Here is a 13193-nt window from a genome sequence, read left to right as displayed (position 1 = left end):
AAAAAAAAAAAAAAAATGCTTAATTTTTAGAGATGCATACTGAACTGTTTTTTGGAAAGAAATATTGTGATGCCTGTAATTTAATTTTACTTAAGCATCTCCCCCGAGCCCTCAAAAAAACAAAACAAAACAAAAAACAAAGTTGAGACTGGGTACATAATTCAGTGGTAGAGTGCTTGTCTAACCTGAAGCCTAGGATTTATCCTAGAACCTCGAGAAAGCAAAACAAACGTATGATCTTGTTTCTTCTTTTAAATTGTTCTCTAAAGCAAGAGTTGATGGTGTTCTTATTCTGTAGTGTAAAGAGGTAGTTCTCTTTCAGGTTCTGCCACTGGCTGGTGGTAGAGCCACAGCTGGAGTGAGAGGCCTCAATCACTGGAATATCAAGTCCCCAAAGCAGAGCCAGTGAGGTGTTGGTCAGGTGGAATACTCCTGTAAGAGATCAGAAGCAGGAGAATCAGGTCCCAGGGAGGTTATTGAGACAAGTTAAGACCCAAAATGCAATTAACCTGATATAAGAAATAAGTATCAGGAGAGATAAATACAGTGCAGATTTAAAGATCATGTTTGATAGAAGCTATGGAGTAAACAGTAGAACTTCACAAGTAAGAAATAAAAAGGCTTTGTAGTGAAGATGGTGGCCTCCAGGTGAATGTGTGCTGCCCTGCTCCTGCTTTGTGCCTCTGATCTGGATTCCCAGTGATGCTACCCCTCCTCTGCAGAAGGAGGACATTGGTGACTACAACATTGGACATAGCAGGTCTCCTGGAACAGTGGGAGAAAGATGACACACAGAAGAAAAAAATTGGAGCACAAGAGACCTTCAGCACCTGTTGACTTCTCAGAGCAGACCCGGGTAAGCCCGAGAGCATCCTGAAAATGACGAAGAAAGGAAAAACTCTTAGACTGTTTGTCATTGCATGGGGGAGCCCCGTGGAGAAGGCAGTAGAAAATCAGAAGCCTATGGCAAGGCAACCCATTCAACACCAAATATGATGGGCAGAAGCTCACCATGGGATCAGACTGGGCTATCTTCATTCTCAGAGGGGAGCCATGCCTAGGAGATCAAGGACTTTGGCCATTCAAGACAGAAGTACTGATGTCACTTTGGAGGAATGAGTGTGCCTGGCAAAGGAGAAGGAGGCCAGGAGAAAAAGCAAGAGAAGAGCAAAAGCAAGGAAGGAAGGAGATCTGAAATCGCAGGCCTTGAAGGAAGACAATTGAGCTGGAGGTCAGCAAGAAGACCTGTGACTTCGCAGTGTATCTCCGCATGGAGAGATGGGCCACTAGAGCTCCTTGCTGGTCTTGTGGGCAGGGTGAATGCTGCAAACTACAGACCAGGTGATATTTTCATTTTTTCTAGAAAGGTTCTTCCACAAGGCCAATCTGATCAATTCAAAAGTTACTCTCATAAAACCTTCAAGTATGAAGACAGGTTTTCTGGTTAATAGCAGATACTAACAAATTCATGCTTACTACGGAATCACCATCCAAAAGCTGTCTATTTTGCTATTTCCCATTTGGATTAACCCAGTGGGTCATTGGCTCCCAAGCTGTCACCACCTCACCTCACCTGCTCTGTCAGTCTGCTATGTCCATGCTTTTGATTTTCTGTTAACCAAAAAGATAGCGGGTTGTGATTAGACCAGCTCTTCAAACTCAAGTTAGAGTGTTGGGCCACCAGCCATAGTTTTCATCATCATGAAGGTAAAGCAAGTTGTGGTGTCTAAATGTGTCCTCAGGAGGCCAGGCACATAAACCCTATCTGTGTAGGAAATGCTGAGAGCAGAATCAATGCCATTCAGCAATCCTAAGTAGTTATTTGGGATATCATTGACTGAAGTCCCTCTCCTTAGCTGAAGGGAACTCCTGCTGTCAGTCAGATCATGTGATTTCCTTATTTAGGACAGAGACCACTGTAAAGTGCAAGTAGGAGCCAGTAGAGCCCTGAGCAGGTGTGGCAGAAGATGCAAGGAGCTCAGTTACAGTGTTTCTAAACACTGTCCTTTGATAAAATGCCTAAAGTTGTGTTTTTGTATGGTGGTAACTTATGCCCTGCTGTTGGAGTCTGAATTTTTGCTGTTTGTGTATTGGAGCCAACTCTGGATAAGAGAACATTCATATACAGGCATCATTATTTTGGAATTCAAGTTATTTGAAAACACTTGTGGTTTCAAGAGATTAAAAATAATACATATAAATGATTAGAAAATGTCACTGTTAAAGGGTGGTACAAACCCTCCCCTGCTGCCAGTACCTTGTCCCTTGTCCCAGTGGAGCTACTGTTCATGTTTTGTTTTAAAAAGAAAAAACATTCAGCTAAGATTTTTCAAATGTTTGTGCTATTTTACCAAATAAGTAGTTCAGTGTGGTTTAGTGTAGTCATTAGTGAGCTTAGTTTTAAGTTTCTTTAGAAATCTTTTATTTCTAAAGTCCAAATGGTAAGTAATTAAATCAAGTGTGCATTCAAGAAGGATGTCAGTGAAAAGAGAAATTCATAATTTGTGAAAAATTTAAAAGCATAGCAAGGTTAGAGAAGATTGGGTTTAGTTCAGGCAGGAAAGGGATGGAAAAAACAACATGTTTGGGGGCAGTAGCAAATTAACAGCAGAGGTTAAGAAAGGAGATATTAAAGTGTGGCTCTAAAGGAGCTCAGGTGAGGTGTATGGGAAGAATTATGTGGATGATATTGATGTTGACCAGCATTTATTATAATTTCCTACATACCAGGCAGGCTTTTTCTATAGTGATCTCAGCCATGCTCTAAGGTATTACTACTGTTTCCATGTTAAAGTTGAAGATACAAAGAGAATGAATAATTGGCCAGAAGTCACTCAGCTAAAAGTGAAAGAGCAAGTTTTAAACAAAAATGGTCCAACTCTAGGCCCTTTGTTGTTAATCACTATTCACACTGAACCTTTTTGTAAGGAGTTTGACATGTAAGCCACCTTTCTCACCTTTCCAGACTTGATGCTCCAGAGGTGACACAGTATCAGTGCCCTGTTCCTAACCAAACGTGCTTTATATGCTTAGAATGACTACCCTATATCAGCTGAATTTGAGCTTGGCCCTTGTGTATTTTAGGACTGAGGTATATTGTGCTAAAAAGAAAGTTTGCGGGAAACTGGAAATAATGCTTGAACTAAATAGAAAAACTGTTTTCAAACTTGAGAATGTGATTGTTTTTAAAATTTATAGGCACCCAAGATCGTACTAAGAGATGTTATCTCAGAGAAAAAATTACTTACTATATGGATAGAGCAGAAGACATAAAGAAATACTTGGATCAAGTAAAAGAAGGTAAAAAGGCTATTTTAAAAAACAAGTCCAAGGGGACTGGGGATGTAGTTCAGTGTTAAAGCATTTGCTTAGTATGCCTGAGGCCCTAGGTTTGATTCACAGCACCACACACACAAAAAAAGAAAACATAAGCTGCCATGATTCTGCCCATACACCAAGTATTTCTGGCTTCCTTTAGAGCTCTGTGTAGTGTGAACTATTTGTGCCTAGGGCTTACAGATTTACTCTGCATTTCTTCTCCCTCTATACAAGAGTTACTCACTCTTTTTTTGTTAGGGGGTGGGGTCACATACCACTTTGAGCATCCCATGAAAGCTCTACATTCTGCAGAACATTGCCATTTTTAAGGAATTTGCAGATTCCTGGAATGTTTGTGGATCCAGTTTAAGGACTACTGCAGAGGAGTGCTGAATGTGGACCCTGCATTTTATGTATACTTCCCTTTGTGAAAGGAGTAAAATTATTAAAGTAGCTAAAGAAACTCTCTAGACTTCTCTCAGATACTGTTGTGAATCAAAGCATTCTAAGAGTTAAGTACTCCTAATGACCAGAGGTTGAAATATGTATGTATTGTTCCCTGTATATTACTAGTTTCTTATTCCTGAGCATCCAGGTTATGAGCATCTATAAAAGGGCATTGCCATCTTACATACAGTGTGCACTATTACCGTTTTCTATGGCCAGAGGGACTGCCCCCTGCAAGTACTGGTCCCCTAACCCTCAGCTGTTCTTCCTCTCTGTCCTTACTATGGCCCAACATGTTTTCTCACTGTCTTAGACAATCTCATAAGAACTTTTAGGTCTCACAGTACAAACCTCTCAGTCTGCCTGGTGACATCCCACACACACATTTTGGTGCTTTCCCAACCTTCTTGACATAAAAAGCAAACGATTCTGTTACCAGAGTTTTGGGACAGCCTAGTTTTTAAGAGCCTGTATTGCAGGAAAGCCTACTATGTATGTCAAACGCAGACTGTTGGAGTGCCTTCACGTGCTGTCTTCTGAAGAGGAGTCAGACCACTAATTTTTTAAGCTAAGTGTGAAGTACAAAACCATGTGAATTAGGAACTCTTATTAGGGGTCATATATATATTTTTCAACCTTGATGGTCTGTGATAACTTGTTCAGTAATTATTTATTTTGAATTAACAAAACCAGTAGAACTATCCTGTTGATCCTGTGACATCCCACTCTTTAACTTGGGTTATAGGTTTAAAAATTATAACTGATCCTGATTAATCACTATTTTTAAAAAATAGTTTTAAAAAGTGGTCTTTGATCATATACTGAAGTTTGTGTTTTATAGATGGAAAATATCACAAACAAATTAAGATAGAAGAGAATGCAACAGGTTTTGGTTATGAGTCACTTTTTAAAGAATACCTTAATGAGACAGTCACGGAAGTTTGGATAGAAGACGCTTACATTAGGCACACTCACCAGGTAAGTCAAGTGTATTAAAATACAATGAGATCTTACTTGAAATGAACAGTCAGCCCTCTGAAGGTCCCACATTCAAATAAAGATGGAAAATTTTTTAAAAAATCATCTATACTGTACACTTTTTCTTGTCATTGTTCACTGAACACAGTGTAACAATTATTCACATTGTATCAGGTATTATAAGTGATCCAGAAGTGATGTTGGGAGGCTGTGTAGAGGCTCTGTGCAAATACTTGGCCATTTTATATAAGGGACTTGAGCTTCTGTGGATGGGGGGCGGGTCCTGGAAGTCCCATCCCATCAGTGCTGAGAGGGAAAATTGTACTAGTCATTATCCATCCTGATGTCTTTTTTTGGCGGGGAGGGTACTGGCAATTGAACTGGGGGCCTTGTGCTTGCAAGGCAGGCAGCAGCACCACTGAGCTAAATCCCTGGCCCTTATCCTGATGTCTTTCAGCTATATAACTTCCTTCGATTTTGTGAGATGCTTATTAAGAAACCATGTAAAGTAAAAACAATTCACCTTCTCACCTCTCTGGATGAAGTAGGTATCTGAAAGAACTTACTTTCTTCCTTGGCCTATTAACATATTTTCAATTATGAGATGTAGTCTGGCTACAGAAAACCTGGGTCCATGCATCAGCTATATCCATTTCTGTGGGAATTAACTTGTTATCTGATAATCAGCCTAGCACATATTGAGAAAAATGCTGTTGATTTTAGGACATTGATTTGGATGTGACCATTTTCCTAAATTCTTATTTGTTCACATAGTTTGTCTGTTTCTTCTCTGGGATGTTCCTAGAAGTGATCATTCTTTCTGCACTACTGTTTTGTCTTTGCTAACTCTTTCTGGGATTAGCCGCATGATATTACACATATTTACCTTGATTGGGGCTTAAACAGGGATGCCTCTAAATAATTATGATTTCCAGGATTAATTTAAGAACTGGGCAGCCACACCTGCATGATTAAACATCATTACTAAAATACCTTTAAGGAGACTGGTTGAAGTTGTGTTATGGTCATGTTAGGAAGAAACTTTATAGAATTACTTGTTTTTTAAACTAATTCACATTGTTGGTTTACTTTGTTGAGATAATGGACATTAAAAGTAGTATAGAACTTTTAAATTTTAATCCCATCTGTGATATTCACTATCTATATAGCACAGGGATAATTTAAAATGTTAGTACCTGAAGCATCTGATTATATTTTTGCTATTAATAGGGGTATGGGAATGTACAGCAAAGTAGTGGCTTGGAAGAAATAAAAGAGTCACTCAGGAAACATGGAGTGCTGTTGGAAATAGAATATTCTTCTTCAATACATGACCGAGAAATTAGGTTTGTGTACAATAAAACTTTAATTTTTATCCAGTTGAAATAGTTTTAAAATTTCTCTTAACAAGTGTTATGTAATTACATATAAATATTATGTTTAAATATTAAAATTCAAAGATCAATTTTAGTAATTTCTCACTTTTAAGATTAAAAGAAAAAAATCTTAGTTTACTTTATCCCATGAGTTTATTTCCAGAGAAATAAAATTTACATGTTCTATGTCATGTAGGAAGAGAGAAGTCCTTTCTGTATACTGCATACAGTGTTATGAGAATGAAGTAGTTCCTTTTCTAGTAGAATTAATATTTACATAATTTAGGGTTTTCTTGTTTTTTGTTTTGTTTTGCTACCGGGGATTGAACTCTGGTCCTTGCACTTGCAAGGTACATAATTTAATTTTATTTGCTGTGGGTAAGTAAATATTCTGGCAGACAGGAAAATATGCTGAATTGCCAGGCATGGTGGTGCACACCTGCAGTCCTAGCAGTTATAAGGCTAAGGCAGGAGGACTGCTGTGAGTTCAAGGCCAGCCTGAAGTATAGTGAGACCCTGTCTCAAAACAAACAAACAAGAACCACCCCAAATATGCTGAGTCAATAAGAAAATAGCGCTTGCAGTTATTTTAGAGCTATCTTCCCTTTTTTCAGCGCAGGGGTTTTCCTATGATTATAACAATGGCAACCCCATTTTAAATGAAAACTTAAGCACAAACTAAATACATAAAATAGATGCAAGTTCAGTGCTTCTGTAGTTGAAGTAGAGGTCAGGAGCTGGGGCTCCTGTGTTCACATCCCCAATCTCTAGGAAGGGGATCCCTGAAATCCCATCATAGTCTGTATGAATATACTCTGCAGCCACCTATTAGCACAGTGGAAAGCTTTATCAACAAGCTGAAATGCAAGAATAAGTTCTGACTTACTTGTTAAACTGTTAGCTAACCAAGTCAGCTGATTGTTTCTGTGGCCCTTGTGTTTCATTGTAGACAGAGCCCATTATGAGCCCAGGTATGATTCAACTCAGGCATTGGAGGAAATGGTTTTCTTTGTTGGGGGGAACTTTTGCTGGTACTTAATACACTGCAGCTTTAATAACTGTCTCAAATATAATACTGTCTACTAATTTCAATAGGTTTAACAATGGATGGATTATTAAGATCGGAAGGGGACTTGATTACTTTAAAAGACCACAGGTAGGATGTTTTATGAATAAGCACGTAACACCATTTTTTATCACTTTTGTTTTTGTTTTCTGAGATGCGGGTCTTACTGTGTAGCTCAGGCTGGTCTTGAACTACTTGGGCTCAAAAGTTATCCTCCTACCTCAGCCTCCCAAGTAGGTAGGACCACTGGTACATCATCACACCTAGATTATTTCTGTGTTGTTTTAAACAATAATTTTTTCTTTTCTTCCTAGGGTCGTTTTTTTCTTGGATTTTGTGACTTTGATTTAAGACCATGTCATGAAACAACAGTGGACATTTTTCATAACAGGCACACACGAAAAATATGATGGTCAGTAGCCTAATTCATACTTCATATTTCTACTCTAAATGTTGTTTTATTCCATTTTCTGTTGCTATAGTTGAATACCACACACTGGCTCATATAAAGAATAGAAGTTGATTTAGCTGGCACTTCTGGAGGCTGGGAAGTCTTAGGACAGTGTCAGAATCTGGTGCAGGCCTTCTTTCTGCATTGTACGTGAGAGATGGCATTATGGAAGAGATGCAAGCTATGCCCAGAGTTCACTTTTATAACAGCCACTTTTGGGAAGCAGAGCTGGTCATATTTCAGAAGTCCCACCTCTTAAAACTGCTATTTTGAGGACCAGGTTTCCAACACATGAACTTTTGAAGGTCAACATTCAAACCACAGAAGTGAATACTGGATTTAAAAAAAAAAAAAAATTGGAACATATTTTTATAATGTATGAATCTAACAATAAACTTTTTTACATTTCTACTAGTTTATGAATCCATTGTTCATTTGTGGGAACATTCATAAATACTTTTGTAAATGTGTTACTTAGTAGACTGATAATGTTTCTTATCAAATTCAATGGTTAGGCTCAATGAGGAAATCTGATTCAGTTCTCATCCAATTTGGTTTGTGACCAGAACTGTGGAATTACATCTGTGAAATTAGGCACCATTGTAATTCTAGTCTGTAGAACACATAAATCTGTCACTATAGAGAACCCAAAACCCTCTGGATTTATCCAACTGTAAAAATCATGGCTAAGAGCAGGAGGTGTTAGATCAGTGGTACAGTGTGTGCTTAGCATGCATGAAGCCCTGGGTCCAGTACTCAACACCCTGGCCCCCCCCAAAAAAAAATCCCAAGAGAAAATTAATTTAAGGAAAAGAGTCTATGCATATGTTTTCCATTATATTATACATATATATTTGGAGTCCCCAGATCAAATTAGAACACCAGAAGGATACCAAGTACAAGTTTAAATGGATGGAGTTGTAGAAGGAAGAAAACTAGAGCAACTGAAAAGATGATTATATTCCTGAATAGAAATCAATGTCATTTCACCCTAAATTAATTTATAAATTAGATGACAAAGGAGACTAGCACCAGGAGATTTTTTTGACCAGCTGCAAGACATATTAACTACAGCAATTTTGTTTGTTTGTTTTGTTTTGTTTGAGACAGGGTCTCACTACATAGTTGAGACTGACCTGGAACTCATTATGTAGCCCAGGCTGGTCTCAAACTCACAGCAATCCTCCTGCCTCAGGCTCCCAAGTGCTGGGATTACAGGCGTGCACCACCACGCCCAGTTTACAGCAATTTTTTTAAAAGTGCAAAGGCATAGATCTGGACAAATAAATTAGTGAAACAGAATAAACTCAGAAAATGTGTGCATGGATATTTAATATATAATGTGTCATTTCAATTTAGAAAGTGAACATTCAATAAATGACTGGAAAATAACACTACTAGATCTCTGCCTTGCTCCACATAAAGAAATAAATCTTAAATGGGTGAAAGAAATAATCAAATGGAAAAATCTGCTTTTTTTCCCCCTAAACTCTTACCATATGTATATACACAAAGAGCAGAAACTATTGAGGAAAGGAATAGAGCAAAAAATTTGATCATATAAATATTTAAAACTTACGTAGGAACCACAAACAAAGTTTGAAAACACACACAATCAAATTTACAACATACAACCTGGGCATGGTGGCACATGCCTGTAATCCCAGCACTTGGGAGGCTGAGGCAGGAGGATCACTATGAGTTCGAGACCAACCTGGGCTACATAGTGAATTCCAGGTCAGTATTAACTACACAGTGAGACCCTGTCTCAAAAAACAAAACAAAACAAAAAAAATTTACAACATACAGAAAAAGGGTAAATATTCTTAATTATGTAAAGAAGATGGTCTCATTTTCAGAAGTGACCTTTATGAGACCTCCTGTAGCTTCAAGAGGATTTGGTCCTAGAGTGGTGTCTTCTGTCCTATTGATCATTCCTGCCAGCACACATAACCCCAAGCAGATGCTACCCTATTTTTTGTTCTCTTTCAGGACCAAACTTCTTGAAAGTTTTCTCTACTTCCTCATCACCTGTTCATACTTCACTCTGTCATTCCACTGAAACTTGTTGAAGTCAGTAGTGACCTCTATCTCACCATATGCGGTGGGCTCTTTTTAACCTTCATCTCACTTGACCTTTCAGGGGCATCTGACCCACTGGCTACTCCCTTCTCAAAACTCTGGTAAAATAGTTTTCTCTCCCGTCCTTTCAAATACCAGATTTGGAGCTAGTGATGTAGTTCACTGGTAGAGCATTTGCTTAATCCCCGGCACAATAATAATCCTTAATCTCTTTTCTTCAATCTATACTCTTCCTAAGAAATTACACTTGACATCACTTCCATCACTGGCACTGCCAGTGTGGGCCTTGCTGCCTTTGCTATCTTTTTTTTTTTTTTTTGTACTGGGAATCGAACTCAAGAACTCAGGGCCTCGAGCTTACCAGGCAGGCACTGCACCACTGAGCTATATTCCCAAGCATGCCTTTGCTATCTGAGAAAGTGAGGCTCTTGACTAGAGAGGGGTCTCCCCTCTCAGGTTCTCTGCCTATTCTCATCTAAAATACTAATCATATGCTTTCAACTCTCAAATTACCTAAGACTTCTCCTTGGAGTTCCAATTCAACTGCCCTGTAGCATCGCAGAAGCACACAAGAATTTCAAATACAGTATACACCAGCTGAACTCCCCCATTCCCTCTGCTTACTCCCATCCATCCAATTGCCTAATAAGTCTAGACTCCTCTCTCCCTCATCCCAATGTGCATTTGAAAAGTTCTGTGGAGTCTACCTGTAAAATATACCTTGAGCCCATCTGTTTCAGGCGTTCCTTGTTCCAATTTCCTTTTTGGAACCTGAAGTGCATAATACCCTTCACCTGATGATATCCTCTCAAGAAAAAAAAAAAAAATGGTATGGTACTAAAGCACACCATATCAAGATTTTTATACCTTTCTCAGAAAATAATTTTCACATGTTGCAACGTGTAATAATGTTTAAGAAATTTGAGAAATCTCTTCAAAACTGTTTACATGCTATTTAATGTTTGAGCTGCTAGAGAACAAAAGGACCTGTCTATTGAACCTGCCTCAAAGAACAACTAAACTTCAAGTCATGTTTGTCCAGAAACAACTAAAAGTAAAGTTCATTCCACTTATATCACCTGTGCTTTGAGAAAATTAGTTGTAAGCAAAGCCCTGTGTCCTCACTCCTGCTCAGTCTATAGGTCTGGTCTACTTAGATACGTGAAAATAATTCAAAAAAGAAGGGCTGAGATCAATGTGGTGAGGTCCAAATACCATGGAACACTGTTTCAGGTACAGAAGTCTCTACCCTCAAGATCCTGTCTGTTTCAGGGTGAATTATTTCCCTCCACTAAATTCATATGTTGGAGTCCTAACCCTTAGTACCTCAAAATATAATCATATTTAGAGATGGGGTCTTTAAAGAGCTACTTGAGTTAAAATGAAGTCTTTAGTGTAGGCCCTAATCCAGTATGACTGATCCTCTTGTAAAAGGAAAAAATTTGGACACCGATATACAAGCAGAGGAAAGATCATGTGAGGCCACAAGAAGAAACTGGTTGTCCTCAAGCCAAGGAGAGGGTCTCAGTAGAAACCAAACCTACTGACACCTTCATTTTGGACTTGAAGCCATCTAGACTGTGAATGTTACAGAAGCCCTAGAAATCTAATATGTATTGTTTTTGTTTCCTTTGTTAATGAGCCATGCCTTGAAAACAGGAGTCTAGTGTCCTTAATTTTTAACAAGTGCCCAGTACACTGCTTGATTCTTTCCATGGTCATTCTCAACATGATCTCTTGTCTCTGCTGCTGCAGGAGCCTCCCAAATGGCTGATTCTTTACCTTGCTTCATACTAATCCATTCACCACAGAGCAGGAGACTCATCCTTATTAAAACTGTCAGACTTTCACTGCACTTTAAGTCAAGCTTTATTCTGGCCCAGCAGTCTCTGTATGATCTGGTCCCTGCCTCTCTAACTTCATCTTGCCTGGTTCCTGCATTCCTTCACTACCATCAATGAGCCTAGCTCTTTCCTCTGTCAGGGACTTCTTGGATGTGTGGCAAATTGCACTTTACAAAATTGGCTGCAGTAAAATCCATTTCCGCTTTTATAATGAGTTTGAAATTCCTTTCATAGAGTATGTTTCTTCTTTTTACATTTGATGTACTTTTGACTACTGAAGTGATCCAATGTTACTTCCAAGTCTGGGTCATTGGATTAACTTTCTATTGCTGGCTCAAAATAGCTGACATACACAAGGGAGGAAAGGTTTGCCTTGACTCACAGCTGCAGAGGTTTCAGTCCATGGTCAGCTGGCTCCACCAAAGTTATGGTGGAAGGGTGTGGCAGAGGAAAGCTGCTCAACTGACAGCAACCAGGAAGCAGGGAGCAGGGGAACAGCCAGGCAGAACCATATAAAGTTCCCCAAACCACTCCTCCATGACTGACCCAGACATACCCAGAAGCGGGATTTATGAATCTAGGCATCTCTCAAGCAAATCAAGATGACAATCAAGCTAAACTGTCAGTCTTAAAAGAAAATGGCCTCTGCCCTGCTTTCGTGGGTCACTTGCTCTGGGAACCCAGCCACTAGTCTGTGAGGAATCCAGGCAGTCCAAGTGGTACTAAATTGAAGCCCTGAGCCCATGGTCCCAACTTGAGCTCCCAGATGCCTGCCAGCACGTTTGCCAGCCAGATGAGCAAGCTTTTCTTGAAAGTAGGTATTCCTTGCCCCATTTAAGCTATCATCACTAAAGATGTTTAATCAAATTTGTATTTGTGAATGACTGTCTTAAGTCACTCCATTTTGGAATGGTTTGTTACATAGCAGTGACTGATATAAACTGGAATTACTGTCCTCCCCACCCTACCCTTCTTAGAATGGCAAATTTCTTATTCTTCGGTTTAAATAGCAACTTCCTGACAGGTCTAGCTGGGTAGCCCCTATTATTGCCTGTTACTACTCCCTCAACTTTTCAACCTCATAGCGTTTCTTTATAATTATTTACTGATCTGTTAATTTCCTTTTCTTAATTGGACAGAGATTTTAAAAATGAGGTCTTGATTTCTTAAAGGATAAGATCAACTTCTGAAAGATGAAATAAAGGGAATATAATATCAGAAAACTAAATAAACATTGTATTGTGAAGCTTGTTAGGTATGGTAAATGTAAGGGTGCTAAGGCACAAGGAAGTTTTTTTAGTCTAATTTTACTTTGGTTTCCTAAAAAAAGTTTGAAAGCCACTATGCTAAAATGTCAATTCCTGAGGTCAAGAACTATTTGTCTTTCTATTCACCATGAACACTGCACAGTGTTGGCACAGGAGGCACTCAGTAAACAGTGGAGAAATAAATGTGAAGATGAGTGAACTGTAGAAACAGGAAATGGTCAACAGTGATGTTACTCTCTGAAGTTCGCTAATAAAAAGAGGAGGCTGGGGATTTGGTTCTGTCGCCTGCCTAGCAAGTGCAAGGGCCCAAGTTAGATCCCCGTTACCAAAAAAAAAAAAAAAAAAAAAAAAAAAAAAAAAAAA

General features: G+C 38.8%; 2 protein-coding genes across 8 annotated transcripts in view; one reads left to right on the top strand and one right to left on the bottom strand.

Moving 5' to 3' along the window:
* Mitd1 (microtubule interacting and trafficking domain containing 1) overlaps nucleotides 1–7983 on the top strand; it is an 8642-nt gene extending 659 nt beyond the window's left edge. Inside the window, exons 2-8 of one of the 4 annotated variants that reach the window (XM_019210520.2) lie at nucleotides 723–1341; nucleotides 3199–3300; nucleotides 4607–4743; nucleotides 5201–5287; nucleotides 5974–6089; nucleotides 7215–7275; nucleotides 7500–7983. In XM_019210520.2, the coding sequence (XP_019066065.1) occupies nucleotides 1116–1341; nucleotides 3199–3300; nucleotides 4607–4743; nucleotides 5201–5287; nucleotides 5974–6089; nucleotides 7215–7275; nucleotides 7500–7595 (825 nt within the window). In that variant the 5' untranslated portion in view covers nucleotides 723–1115 and the 3' untranslated portion in view covers nucleotides 7596–7983. The remainder of the gene's footprint in view (nucleotides 1–722; nucleotides 1342–3198; nucleotides 3301–4606; nucleotides 4744–5200; nucleotides 5288–5973; nucleotides 6090–7214; nucleotides 7276–7499) is intronic. The other 3 variants (XM_010643206.3, XM_019210521.2, XM_019210522.2) reach the window with 3 other exon arrangements.
* The window catches only part of Mrpl30 (mitochondrial ribosomal protein L30), a 33232-nt gene that overhangs the window by 10350 nt on the left and 9689 nt on the right, over nucleotides 1–13193 (bottom strand). For 3 of the 4 annotated variants that reach the window (XM_033761720.1, XM_010643213.2, XM_010643208.3), the window contains one exon: nucleotides 186–432. The exons of the other annotated variant lie outside the window; for it this stretch is intronic. The gene's annotated coding sequence lies outside the window, so the exon portion shown is untranslated. The remainder of the gene's footprint in view (nucleotides 1–185; nucleotides 433–13193) is intronic. 4 annotated transcript variants of the gene reach the window in all.

The sequence above is a fragment of the Fukomys damarensis genome, unplaced genomic scaffold, assembly GCF_012274545.1.
Source record: "Fukomys damarensis isolate Sample0158 unplaced genomic scaffold, DMR_v1.0_HiC HiC_scaffold_9, whole genome shotgun sequence".
NCBI lineage: Eukaryota > Metazoa > Chordata > Mammalia > Rodentia > Bathyergidae > Fukomys > Fukomys damarensis.
The sequence above is the reverse complement of the archived record's forward strand: the minus strand, read 5'-3'. Positions and strand labels throughout refer to the sequence as shown.